Raw genomic sequence first — 13,930 nt, forward strand, 5'->3', positions numbered from 1 at the left:
GCTAATAAGTCTTTTCTTCTTCTTTTTTTTTTTTAAAGCAGCAAAAGATAGTGGTAATATTGAACTTGAAAATAAAAAACTAGAAAAGGAGAGTAAAAATGAACAAGAGAGAGAAAAAAAGGAAAACGTGGCTAAAGAAAATCCTTCCATGAATTCTACTTCCCAAATAACTGTGAAAGGACTCAGTAATTTGGGAAATACATGTTTCTTCAATGCAGTTATGCAGGTGCCAATATTAATTTTTCCCCCTTTAAGGAAATCTAGTGTTTTCCTCATAGGGTGTTTTTGCTTATTTGCTACTTGTAGGCTTGAGCTTTTCCCTTGTAAGTAGTTTATTTCTATGTTTTCAAAAAAAAACTCAAGGGAATGTTTACTTTGCATGACAGTAAAACACTGTGCTAAGCCCTGGGGTGCAATAGGGCTCAAAACAAACATGGCCCTTGCCCTCAAAGAACTTTCACTTGGGTGGGGGAAACAGGAGAACCAAGTACAGAAACAAACGCCTAGTTGCACGTAGTGGTAAGTAGTGGTGGTGGTAGGGTAGCTACTTCATATTGGGTGGTTGGGAGAATGACCTTCTGAGGTGATGAAGCAGCTCAGAACTGAAGTATTTATGAACCAATTAGAGTGGGGGGAAGAGCATGAAGTTACTTTTTGTTTGACAGTCGCAATAAAAATTGCAGTGTTGATAATGATTTTCTGTTTTGGTAGAATAGGCACTTAAAAAACATTTGAATGAATTGCTTTGCCTTTAAATAATTTTCCCTTTCTTTTCCATACTACATTCCAGAATTTGTCACAAACACCCGTGCTTAGAGAACTACTAAAAGAAGTAAAAATGTCTGGAACAATTGTAAAAATTGAACCACCTGATTTGGCATTAACAGTACGTACTTTAAAATTTTCTTTTATTCAGTACTTTTCCTCTCTGAATAGCAGCATTTTAAATTATTTTTAAGAATTAATGCTCATTTTCACCTCTTTTGTTTATTTGGTTTTAAGCTACCAAGTTAAGGATTTTCAGGCTATTGGAAATTTATAAGGGGCCTTTACATTTATTTGCTCTATGTATGCCATGTACTGCTGTGCTGAGTGTTTGGCTTCTTTCTTGGGAATGCTGTTGATGTTTGTGAAGCCCTAGGCATGCATTCTTATTTTTGACATCTTTTCAGGTGACTTAAATGCTATAGAGCCAAATGAATTTTACCTTATCCATTTTTATTATTTACATTTTGCTTTGGCTCTTTCAGTTCCTAGGTAGTAAGTTCCTGATAATCTAAAACAGTAGAACTGAATTCTTTATCAAAGTCTATGACCAGAAGCCTTCTCCATCTTTTGATGTACATTTTGAGAATTTAATTGGGACAGCTCTGTCAGGAACATAGGAATAAAGGTTGACTAGTTACATTTTGATAAATGATTCCAAAATTTGACTGAAAAAAGTAATTTTTATTCCCGTATTCAGGAACCCTTAGAAATAAACCTTGAGCCTCCAGGCCCTCTTACTTTAGCCATGAGCCAGTTTCTTAATGAGATGCAAGAGACCAAAAAGGGAATCGTGACACCTAGAGAACTCTTTTCTCAGGTCTGTAAAAAGTGAGTATCTGTTTTGATTGTGCTTTCAGTGCATCAGTAGGATGCTGGGAAATAATATGAAAAAATTATTAGCTTTAGAGTTAATTCAGTAGATATATTAAAGCATGGTTTATTTCATTTGGATTAAAAAATACGTACTTTGTATGAAAATTAAATCTACTAAGGATGTTGTTGGACTAAACAAACTTTTGAGAAACTAGTGAACACTCCAAGATTTGGGATATGATCCTGAGATTTTATAAAAAAATAGTTTCCTTTTAGTAGACTCACCATTGTTTTTCTTTTTTCTTTCTTTTTCTTTTTTCTGTAGAGCAGTGCGATTTAAAGGCTATCAGCAGCAAGACAGCCAGGAGCTGCTTCGCTATTTATTGGATGGAATGAGAGCAGAAGAACATCAAGTTAGCATATTTTGACCAGTGTATTTTATAATCTGATCTTCATTAACTTCTTTGTCATTTGATGTCTTAAGAGTTATTAGAGCAGTGAAAACTAGTTGAGGCCATTATATTAAAAATTTTTTTTTTCTTCACCAGCCTTTTCAACCAGTATATTTTAATTATTAGAATGCATGAAGGGAATTAGAAATGAGTCTCCTTTTCATAATGCTCTACTTTGCTTGATGTTTACAGCGTTATTGTTCTTTAAGGGTTCTATTGTACTAGCCTATACCAGGAGAGCTATAAGGTACTGGAAAATGTGTGTCCCCCAAACGATTCCCAGTTGCAGCGCACCCTTACTCTTCATTCTGAGTGTGATTTAACACTGCTTTTTGAATCTAAGAAGTATTTTTATTTTGTAAGAATCAGGGAACATTTGTATTTTAATTTTTTTGTTAATTACCAGGGTATAAAGTAATTTGGGGGGATGTGGATATAATTAATAATAGTAATAACACAGTGATAACAACTAATATTTATGTTGCTCTTATTTTTTGTCAAGCACTGTTCTCAGTATTTTGTAAGCATTACCTTACTCAGTCCTCACAACCATTCTGTGAGTCATTTTCTCACTTCATAGATTATGAAACTAGAGTATAGAGAAGTTCAGTGCCTGGTTCAAGGTCATCCAGTAGTGATGGAGCTAGACTTTGAGCACTGGAGTTTGTCCCTGTAGCTCTCATTATCCACTCTGCTTCTAGGACATGGTATTTCAGTGGTCTTTTCAAAGGAGGTGGGCATGTTCTGAAAAGCTTTGGTTTGAGTAGGTTAAAATCTTGAAATGATAAGATGGTGCCTTTGCTCAGGGGTTACTGATTGTTTTTTTAAGTATAATTCTTTTTAGCTCCTGGAATTAATTTTGAAAATGTGATTTTAGAAATATTAAGTTTTATTCAGTAAGTTTGGAGAGCTAATTAATTCTTGATCACTTTCTTGACTTGATTACATACTTTTTAAGGAAAATAACTATAAAATTTAATGGTATATATATCTATTTTATTACTTTTAGAGAGTGAGTAAAGGAATTCTTAAAGCATTTGGTAATTCTACTGAAAAATTGGATGAAGAGCTAAAAAATAAAGTTAAAGGTAATGTCTGAATTTTTGAACTAAAGCACTATAGTTGAATTCCTCTGTACTTTAGGACAAGATCGCTAACACATGTATTTCAAATCCACAGTTATTAATAATTTATATTATTTATATTATCCACAGTTATTATAATTTCTCTTTATCTTCGTTGATTTAAAACAATTATTCAATACTCCAAAGGTAAATACTTTAGAAAAATTTAACTTCTGGTGTATTCTTTTTATGCAATATTATGGTAAAATTTATAAACATAGAGCTAAGATGACATCACAATTTTATTTTTCAAAAAGTTAGACTTTATTTATTTGGCCGCACCATATGGCTTGTAGGATCTTAGTCGGAACAGCTAGTTCTCTGACTAGGGATTGAACCCGGGCCCTGGCAGTGAAAGCGCCTCATCCTAACCACTGGACCACCAGGGAATTCCCTCAAAAGCTTAGACTTTAATTAGCAGTGATTGTCTTTGAGAGTTGTCAGCTCGTTTATTAATCATGGAGATAACTTTTTTCTTATTATGTGACCCTTGAAATGTGACTGGTGCAACTGAGGAGCTAAGTTTTATTTTCATTTAATTCTAACTAATTTAAATGTAGGTGGCCCCAATGACTAGCAACTACTGTATTGTAAAGCACAGTTCAGAATCAACACATAGCAACTGTTTACCTCCTTGGTGCCCTTGGTGCTGGCCTGGCCAGCAACAGAGAGGGAATCAAGCCTGTTTGCACTGTCTGTCATAAAATGTGTTTCTGTATAAATGACACCTGTCATTTGAATAAGGCCTACACATTTCATGTGATTAGAAAGTTGAACTACTAGGTAGTTAAATTATGTCACCTTATGCTAAACTTATCAAGGTTATTTCTGGGAACATAGAAAAATAAAAGGAGGATTTTGTCTGAAATACTCTCCTGAGGGCTTTTTGTTTTTGTTTTAAGTGGAGTTCACAAAGCAAGTTACTCCCAAACTTGCTGCCGGTGTTAGAATGTTAGAGCTAGAAGTGAGCTAAAATAGCATTCTGTGTGTAGCTCGATCTGCTTGTTTTACTAGGTAAGATACTGATATACAGAAAGTCTCATTGACTTGCAAAATTTATTTTCCACTGACTAGATCTTGGATAAGAACTTTTTTTTTCTTTTTCACAAGGTGTGATTATGTTAAAATGTGTTATGCTTAGAAGTGGAGTATACGCTGCTGACTGTAGCATAAAAATAAAATTGTGGTAATTATGAATAGAGAAAAGTCAATAGGATAGGAAATTAAAATTAAATTTTAGAGTTAGATTGGTAAGTAGTTTTGATTTATTTCATTAATTATATAAGGATAATTGATAGACTTTTTCCCCTTATAGATTATGAAAAGAAAAAATCAGTACCAAGTTTTGTGGACCGAGTATTTGGTGGTGAACTAACTAGTACAATCATGTGTGATGAATGCAGAACTGTAAGTAGATGTAGTGCAGACTGGATTTATGCATTAATATTAATAATGTACAGTTTATCAATTGTTTCTTTCAAAAACAGAAATGTCTAGTTAGTTTTATAAGATATTCTTTTTGAACTGTCCAAGTATGCATAGTTTTTTCCTGGAACTATGAGCACTCCTTATATCAGGAAGAAGTTATTTAATATTTTAATTGATTTCCCCTAATCCAGAGTCCTCAACACTGTGTAATTTTTCATTTCATTTTCCTAAGCCTTTATTTTAAAATTTAGCACCCCCCCATGATTTTACTATATAATGTTTAAAATGAATCTTTTCCTCCTTTTTACGTTTTCTTTTTTGGTTGGTTAAGGTCTCCTTGGTTCATGAATCGTTCCTTGATTTGTCTCTACCGGTTTTAGACGATCAGGTAAGACTTACATTTATTTTATTTAAGTAGATTTTTTTCTTTCCTGAGCTAGATTTATGGGGGAGGGCTTGCTACCTTTTCCAAGCTGTACATTACTAGGCCAAGCATGGAGAAATTTTTCTTAGTGTATATGAGACAGAAGAATTTTAAAGATTTGAAAAGAGAATGGGATAAATATATATATATATATATTTAAAGAGTGTGTCTGGAATTATTTATAGATAACTTGATTAGTTTACATATCAGGAAATATTTACTTCATATAAATTACTATTTATTTTCATTATTTAAGATTAGCCACAAATCCCTTATAGACTTAAGTTTATAAATGTTAAGAGAGTATCTCAGTTTTAAGCCATATTAATTTAGTTCCTATCAAGTAGTCATAGGAAAAAGAGAACATATTATGAGTATTGGATAAATCGTTATTCAACTTAATATGAATTGGGGGTCCCTTTAAATCACTGTTACTTAGTGATTAAAGTCTTACTAAACTTGCTCTGTTTTTTCTTTCTTTAAAACTGTCATTTGCATTCAAAGAAAGAAAAGAATGAAAAGGAATACCTGTAGTGGGACATGTAAATCACTTACCAACAGAGAGTGCATTTAGAAATAGACGTAATTACAGCATGATACAGCATGTGTCTAATACAACTCATTAAATTCCTTTCTATTACACTCATATGTTAGGTTGCCTTTTTTACTGTTTTACTTGTTTGTTTGCTTGTTTTCTCAGTATGTGAAGATTGCTTTCTGGTGTTTGAGATGAATGAATTTTGTCCTGGACATGTTTCCAAACATTGTGAAAAATAAATCTGGTGTAAAATAGGAGTAGAAAACTATTTAGGTAACATGAAATCTCTTCACCAACAATAGTAAAGTTTTATTTTTGGCCCATATTCTCTCCATATTTTAAGAGTGGTAAGAAAAGTATAAATGATAAAAATCTGAAAAAGACCATGGATGATGAAGATAAAGAAAGTGAGGAAGAAAAAGATAATGACAGTTACATAAAGGAGAGAAATGATATTCTTTCAGGAACAAGTAAGCACTTACAGAAAAAAGCAAAGAAGCAAGCCAAAAAGCAAGCCAAGGTGGGTAATTAGGAGGAAAACCATACTTTTCTCATTTTAATTTTTTGAACTGTTGAGTTTAAAGTCTGAGTGACATTGGTAGACATGTCTGTTATTTTATATACAGCACTTTCATTGGGCAATTACAGAATTAGCTCATTTAGTATTCTCTGCAGTGAAGTTTCTCTGAGTATATGTGAAGAAAATGTGCTTTTTAAAAAAAATTCTGCATTACTTGTGACAACTTTAAAAAAACTTTAGTTCATTTTCAATAATTTTTTGAGTTGCTAATACATTGACATTCAAAAAATTTTAAATATATAATACAAATGTGTACAATAAAAATCTCCCTCCTTGTGTGACATAGATACTACTTTCATTAGTTTCTTACGTGTCCTCTAGGTTTTTTTGGAAAATATGATCAAGTACAATACAAATATGTAGTCTTGTTTTTCACTCCTTTTAAAAATTATGCACAGTGTTCTGGACCTTGCTTTTTGTTTGTTTCTGCTTAGATTGTTGGAGATCTTTACATTTCAGGACACAAAGATTCCTTTTTTAACAGCTGTATGGTATTCTATTTTAGTAGTAAACATACTACTAAATATAGTATAATAGATGTACTATAGTTCATGTAACCATTTCTCTTTTGATTTAGGTATACGAACACCTATAGTCTTTTGCTATGATGGCCAGTGCTGCTGTGAATCACCCTATACATATGTCATTGATTGGGCATATTTTGAGAAGAGGGATTGTATTTGTGGTTTGATAAATTAATTGCCCTCCACAAAAGTTGTACCAATTTATAGTCTCACCAGCAACATATGAGACTTGCTGTTTCTCCTTATCCTTGACAGCAGAATATTAAACTTTTAGATTTCTGCCAGTCTGATAGATGGAAAATAGTATCTCAGTGCAGTTTTATTTTCTATTTATTTTAATGTAAGTGAAGTTAAGCATGTTTTTATGTTTAAGGGCTGTTTGTATTTCCTTTCCTTTGAAGTATTTGCTTATATCCTTACCCCATTTTTCTTTCATGTGTACTATTTTTAACTGAAGCATATCAGAAAATTTTTTTGTCCAGAGCCCTATGTGCTGCCCTTCAGCTTTCTGGTATTACGAATTAGCCTCACAGGGACTATCCTTTTAGTGACAACTCAAAATGCTAACCCCTTGAGTCTTTAGGCATTCCAGTAACAGAAATCTGGATAAAATGCAACTCCCCTGCCCTGCACTTGGACATAGGCAGCAAATGGCAAAGAACGTGTTTTCAGTGGGTAGAGTATTTTATTGTCCTCTGTATATGTGGCTTCCTTGCTTCTCTAGTTTTGGGCCATTTGTTTCCTGGAATGTTTTCCTCCATCCCTCTGCCCATCCTTGAATTTTTGGTTTGTTTTTATACATCCTTGTGTTTTCAGTTTATTTTTATTTTATTATTTTTATTATAACTCACATGGATATATCCCTTCCTGGTGTGTGTGTAGACACTCGCCCCCTGCTTTAATACATGGCTGCTTGGGTTCAACAGCCTTACTGCTCTGTCTAGATCAGAGACCATGTCTTGCACATTTTTATTTGCCCCCATGTGACAATTTTTTGATGATTGGTGATGTTTTATCCCTGCTTTCAATCAAAGAACTTTTCTTTTAAATTTATTTATTAAATTTATTTATTTTTGGCTACGTTGGGTCTTCCTTGCTGTACATGGGCTTTCTCTAGTTGCAACGAGCGGGGGCTAGGCTACTCTTCATTGCGGTGCACGGGCTTTTCATTGTGGTGGTGACTTCTTGTTGCAGAGCGCAGGCTCTAGGCATGTTGGCTTCAGTAGTTGTGGCATGTGGGCTCAGTAATTGTGGCTTGCGGGCTCTAGAGCACAGGCTCAGTAGTTGTGGTACGTGGGCTTAGTTGCTCCGCGGCATGTGCGATCTTCCCGGACCAGGGCTCGAACCTGTGTCCCCTGCATTGGCAAGTAGATTCTTAACCGTTGCACCACCAGGGAAGCCCCAAAGAACTTTTCTCTATAATTTATTTGACCCCTGATAGTAAAGGAACTTTTAGGGTTGGAATTCTGGGAGTGAACTCTTCCGTATTAACTTATTTATTTTTGATTGATAAACAGGAAAACCTGATGTGATACGTGTACGCTTTTTCTCTTCCTCTCTCTCATTTTTTTTTTAATGTTTTGTACTTTTTACACAGAACCAACGAAGGCAACAAAAAATTCAAGGAAAGGTTCTTCATTTAAATGATGTCTATGCCATCGACCATCCTGAAGGTAATGAATGTGAAGTTGAAATGTCACTTCAGCGAGAAGTGGATATTAAATCCAACCATATTTCACAAGAGGAAGTTATACATAAAGAATATTGTGTTAATCAGAAAGATTTGAATGGCCATGAAAAAATGATAGAAAGTGTAACTGACAATCAAAAATCCACAGAGGAAGTAGATATGAAAAATGTCAACATGGATAATGATCTGAAGGTTTTGGCATCTCCTGCTGAATGTACTAGGAATTTAAATGGTGCCTACATGAAGGAAGGGAGCAATGGAGAAGTGGACATTTCCAGTGGATTTAAGAACCTTAACTTGAATGCTGCTCTTCAACCTGACGAAATAAATTTAGAGATTCTGAATGACGATCATACTCCCGGGACGAAAGTATATGAGGTTGTAAACGAAGATCCAGAAACTGCTTTCTGTACTCTTGCAAACAGGGAAGGTTTCAGTACTGATGAATGTTCAATCCAACATTGTTTATATCAGTTCACCCGAAATGAGAAACTTCGAGATGCTAATAAACTGCTTTGTGAAGTGTGCACACGGAGACAATATAGTGGACCAAAGGCAAATATAAAAGGTATTCAGATTTTTTCACAGAAAGTAAAATTAATGTTTAGGGGTACATTTTGCACTGTATCAGTAGAGTACTACTGTTTTAATTGTATCAGGGTTTGGATGGTGTCAATAAGTTCCCTTTTCCCAAAATACTGTGTAAATTTTTTTTTTTTTTTTAGAAGATGTTGGGGGTAGGAGTTTATTAATTTATTTTTGCTGTGTTGGGTCTTCGTTTCTGTGCGAGGGCTTTCTCTAGTTGTGGCAAGCGGGGGCCACTCTTCATCACAGTGCGCGGGCCTCTCACTATCACGGCCTCTCATTGCGGAGCACAGGTTCCAGACGCACAGGCTCAGTAGTTATGGCTCACGGGCCTAGTTGCTCCGTGGCATGTGGGATCCTCCCAGAACAGGGCTCGAACCCGTGTCCCCTGCATTAGCAGGCAGATTCCCAACCACTGCGCCACCAGGGAAGCCCCCTGTGTAAATATTTTAATAGAAGGATGGATAAGCAGAACTTTGTTGATGTGGCTAGTACTCTGTGGCATCCCAGCAGCAGTTAAAGTGGGGCAGTTTGCTCTCTGATACCACTCCCTGTAGGGAAATCATCCCAGTAAGATGTTATCACAGCAGGCTCCTTAACAGATAGGGGCTGTTTCTTTGTATCCTCAGTTTCCTGTCATTTGTGATGAGCCTCATCTCTCTTGCATCCAGAAAACCACACTTTAATTCTTCAGCGTGCTGAAGTGACGTGCCCAGTGCAAGGTACTGGGAGGACAGTGCTTTCTTACCATCTTCTTCAAATACAGAACAGAAAGATATTAATAATCCCCCTCCTACCCTTGCCCCCACCTTGTTTTTTTTTTTTGATCTTGGGTAAGTGGGATAGGGAGGCATCATAGATTCCTAAGGATTCTTACTAGAATTGCTGAAACATTTAGAAAGTCTAGCTTTTTATTTATTTACTTGTTGATACAAAAAGTAAATCGTGTTGATTTTATAGCATTTCTGTTTGCTTTAGAGCCGGTGTAAGTGAACTGTGGTTTGCAGGCTAAATTTGGCCTGCTTCTTGTTTTTGTGTGATCTCCGAGCTAAAAATATTTTTTACAGATGAACATTTGAAAATGATTTTATAGTAGAAAACATGAACTTTGAACCCTAATTGTTACCTCTCCAAAAATGATTCCATTCTTCTTTTCAGTAGATTGCAATCATACTCAATTATTTTATTATAGTTTGAATTCTATAAAATTTGTGTATTAATACGTACAAAATATCCTTGATTTTGCCTCTTGGTCCAAAAAGCCTAAAATATTTATTATTTGGTTCTTTCCAGAAAGCGTACTGATCCTTGCTTTAGATGTTTGGAATGATTTTTTTTTTTTTTTTTTTTGCTGTACGCGGGCCTCTCACTGCTGTGGCCTCTCCTGTTGCGGAGCACAGGCTCCGGACGTGCAGGCTCAGCAGCCGTGGCTCACGGGCCCAGCCGCTCCGTGGCATGTGGGATCCTCCCAGACCGGGGCACGAACCTGTGTCCCCTGCATCGGCAGGCAGACTCTCAACCACTGTGCCACCAGGGAAGCCCCTGGAATGATTTATAGCAGATGTGAATGCTATATAGAGGTCTAAAATGATCCTCACACTGCTAAAATTGCTTTCTTTCTGTAGGTGAGAAGAAACACGTTTACACCAATGCTAAGAAGCAGATGCTAATTTCCCTTGCTCCTCCTGTTCTCACTCTTCACTTAAAGAGATTTCAGCAGGTACCCCTTGTTCGTTACCTAAAATTTGTTTTAAATATGTGACACCTGCTTTATTTGTTATTGTCTCAACATATTACTATATTTTTTGGCTTTCTGTTATTTCTTAATTCTAACTTCAAAGAAGTAGGAAAGTAAAATAATACATGTGTTTATGTTACCACACAAAAGGGGTTTGATGAAGATGCATGTCAAGGTGGAAGAGAAATTTAGGCACAATCACGCCTCAGTTTTACTAGAACTCATGTTGCTCTTTTTAGATATATTAGCATTTTACTTTAATCTTATTTTCAGGTTAGAGAAAGAAAACCAGTTTACTAGTTATATCTCACACTTGGGAAATTTAGTGATCTGTGTGGTATCTTATTTTTACTGACCCTTGATAAAAAGGCATTGATTGGTACCTTGGCTTTTCATCATTTTGGTGACTCCATCTTTTCTGGAAGACTTTTTCCTATGAGCAGTACAAGTTGTAAATTCAGTTCGAGTCCCAAAGTACCTTTGTAGTGTTTTCTCTTCTGTATGAGTTTGACTAATTGGGTGGGTCTCTATGAACAGTTCACCAAGCTTGGTTAGAAAGTGAGGCTGAAAGTGTATGCTTCACAGAAGAGTATTCTGCTGTTGCCGAGTTGGGTTTTTTTTTAATGTTTATTTTTTATTTGTTTTATTTTTGACTGATTCGGGTCTTAGTTGTGGCACATGGGCCCTGTAGTTGTGGCATGCGGACTTAGTTGCCCCGTGGCTTATGGGATCTTAGTTCCCCGACCAGGAATGGAACCTGCGTCTCCTGCATTAGAAGGCAGATTCTTAACCACTGGACCACCAGGGAAGTTCCTGCTATTGCTGAGTTTTAAGCACTCAAAACCTGTTGTCTAATCTGGCTTTTCCAGATGCTTAAAGCAGAAACATTGAGAGTTTTCTTATAGGAGCAGGTATCTCAACGTGTTGGACTCTGTGTGTGTGTGTGTGTGTGTGTGTGTGTGTGTGTGTGTGTGTGTGTGTGTGTGTGTGTGTGTGTGTGTGTGTGTGTGTGTGTGTCTGTTGCACTTAGCAAAAACAAATCAACTGGAAATCAATTAGTAGTCAGGGGGATAGAGTCTTCTAAGCAGATTGAACTAGGGCTAGATGTTAGTGTTCTTCTGGGCATTGGGGTGGGACTATAGTTTTTACATAACATGTACAGCTTTTCCAGGAAGAGAACTTAATGTATTATCCTTCTTTTATAGGCTGGTTTTAACCTACGCAAAGTTAACAGACACATAAAATTTCCAGAAATCTTAGATTTGGCTCCTTTTTGTACCCTTAAATGTAAGGTAGGTGGAACTTGCCTTTTTGGGAAAATCCTTTAAAGGGAAATCATAGCTTATTACCAAATACTCCAACAGCAACTCACATATATATGAAGTTGATAGGAACTACTGAGTAGACTGGGTCTTTGATCTTTGTACCTTTATAATGTCAAGATCTGTGATGAATCATGTTGAACATTAGGTGGTTATTTCGGTTCAACATTTTTTTGAACCCCCATTATTGTGGCAGACGTCTTGGGAGCTGAGGGCATATAACTAAAGAGCAGATATATTAATGGATAATCTCAGTTTAATATGGTTGAGTGATAGGATTGGTATACACAGAGCAGGGGTGATATGCACTTAACCCAGCATGTTGGTGGTTCAGGGAAGGCTCTGGAGGCTCTGCCTCAGAGGCTCTGCCTCAACTGCTACTTCAAGGAGTAAGACTTAGTATAATGAATCAAGAGGAAGCATGTTTTCCAGGCAGAGGGGACAGCAGGAGCAAAGGCAGGGCATGTAAAGTGGCATGGCGGGTGCCGGGGACTGTCTGTATAAGCAGGTCTAGAGCTTACAGTACAAGGTCTGGGAACGTTAGGAGATGAAGCCAGAGAAGTGAGAGAGGAATGAGGTTTTGGAAGATTATCGTGATGAGAAACTTGGGCTTTATTAGGTATGCGGTGGGGAGCCACTGAAGAACTTAAAGCAACAGGGTGACACAGCCAGGTCTGTATATTACATAGGTTACTTGCTGAAGCAATGGAGGCTGGATTTTAGGAGGACAAGAGTAGAGGCAGGGAAGTTAGGAGGCTGTTGAGTTAATTGTCAGTAGATGATGACAGCCTAAACTAGGGCTGGAGATGGGGAGATTGAAGGAATATTTCAGGAGGTAAAATTAAGACTTTTGATCTCTTTCCTCTGGAAGATGAGGCAGAGGCCTTTAAATGGATGCTGAGGGTGCTACAGAAGGAGTTGAGTATGATTCCCAGGGCCTGATTTGAGTGTCTGTGCAGTTGGGAGTGCCATAAATTGAGGTAAGAAACACAGGAAGAAGAGCAGGTTGGGAGGCGGAGAAAGGAATAATAATAAGTTCAGTTTTGGAAACATTGAGTTTCAGATAGTTTTGAGATATTCATGTGGCTATGTTTAGAAAACATTTGGATGTACATGTCTGAGGGCCAGAATAGAGGGGTTAGGGCTGGAGATAAGGATTCGGAAATCAATAAATAGGTGGTGGTTAAAACTATGAGAGGATAGGATCTCTTGTGTAAACAAGGAGAAAGAAGAGATGCTTAATGACAAAACTCTGGCGAGCATCGGAGTGTAAGAGGTGTAGGTGGAAGAAGACACCACCGAGGATATCAGCGAATCTCCATGTTGAAGAATTTGGAGAATAAAAGAAGCTATACTGTTGTTCTTTATCCAGATTTTAAATACTTCAGTGAATTGTCATTCTTTTTATGTTACTACCATAGGCCAGGGCCACTTTTGCTGGTATATGCATACTTCAGATATTTTGGCTTCCGTTCCAGACCACAATAAAGCAAATATTGCAATAAAGCAAGTCACACGAATTTCTTGGTTTAGTGCATATAAAAGCTATGCTTACACTGTATTGCAACCTGTTAACTGTGTAATAGCATTGTGTCTAAAAAAACAGTGTGCATATCTTAGTTAAAAAATATTGCTAAAAAATGCTAACCATCATCTCAGCCTTCAGTGAGTTGTAAGCTTTTTGCTGATGGAGGGTTTGAAATATTTTGAGAATTATCTGTGACACCGAGACACCAGGTGAGCAAATGCTATTAAAAAAATTGGCACCGATAGACTTGCTCAGTGCAGGATTGCCGCAGACCTTCAATTTATAAAAAAACGCAGTCTTTGTGAAGCACAATAAAGCAAAGTACAATAAAATGAGATATGCCTGTAAATAGAAATAGCTCTGGTTGGATTAGTTTTGAATACAGGGTCATCAGGAATCCATCTTTTGCCTAAAAT

At 36.5% G+C, this 13,930-nt stretch overlaps 1 protein-coding gene across 10 annotated transcripts in view; it reads left to right on the forward strand.

Moving 5' to 3' along the window:
• Nucleotides 1-13,930, forward strand: part of USP16 (ubiquitin specific peptidase 16) — a 30,491-nt gene that overhangs the window by 14,177 nt on the left and 2,384 nt on the right. For 6 of the 10 annotated variants that reach the window (XM_060150803.1, XM_060150802.1, XM_060150805.1 and 3 more), the window contains 11 exons: nucleotides 39-226; nucleotides 791-886; nucleotides 1,466-1,596; nucleotides 1,907-1,994; nucleotides 3,043-3,121; nucleotides 4,473-4,564; nucleotides 4,917-4,973; nucleotides 5,891-6,067; nucleotides 8,249-8,909; nucleotides 10,552-10,646; nucleotides 11,870-11,956. In XM_060150803.1, the coding sequence (XP_060006786.1) occupies nucleotides 39-226; nucleotides 791-886; nucleotides 1,466-1,596; nucleotides 1,907-1,994; nucleotides 3,043-3,121; nucleotides 4,473-4,564; nucleotides 4,917-4,973; nucleotides 5,891-6,067; nucleotides 8,249-8,909; nucleotides 10,552-10,646; nucleotides 11,870-11,956 (1,751 nt within the window). The remainder of the gene's footprint in view (nucleotides 1-38; nucleotides 227-790; nucleotides 887-1,465; nucleotides 1,597-1,906; nucleotides 1,995-3,042; nucleotides 3,122-4,472; nucleotides 4,565-4,916; nucleotides 4,974-5,890; nucleotides 6,068-8,248; nucleotides 8,910-10,551; nucleotides 10,647-11,869; nucleotides 11,957-13,930) is intronic. The other 4 variants (XM_060150806.1, XM_060150804.1, XM_060150807.1 and 1 more) reach the window with 3 other exon arrangements.

Source organism: Lagenorhynchus albirostris, chromosome 5 (assembly GCF_949774975.1).
Source record: "Lagenorhynchus albirostris chromosome 5, mLagAlb1.1, whole genome shotgun sequence".
In the NCBI taxonomy this organism is placed as follows: Eukaryota; Metazoa; Chordata; class Mammalia; order Artiodactyla; family Delphinidae; genus Lagenorhynchus; species Lagenorhynchus albirostris.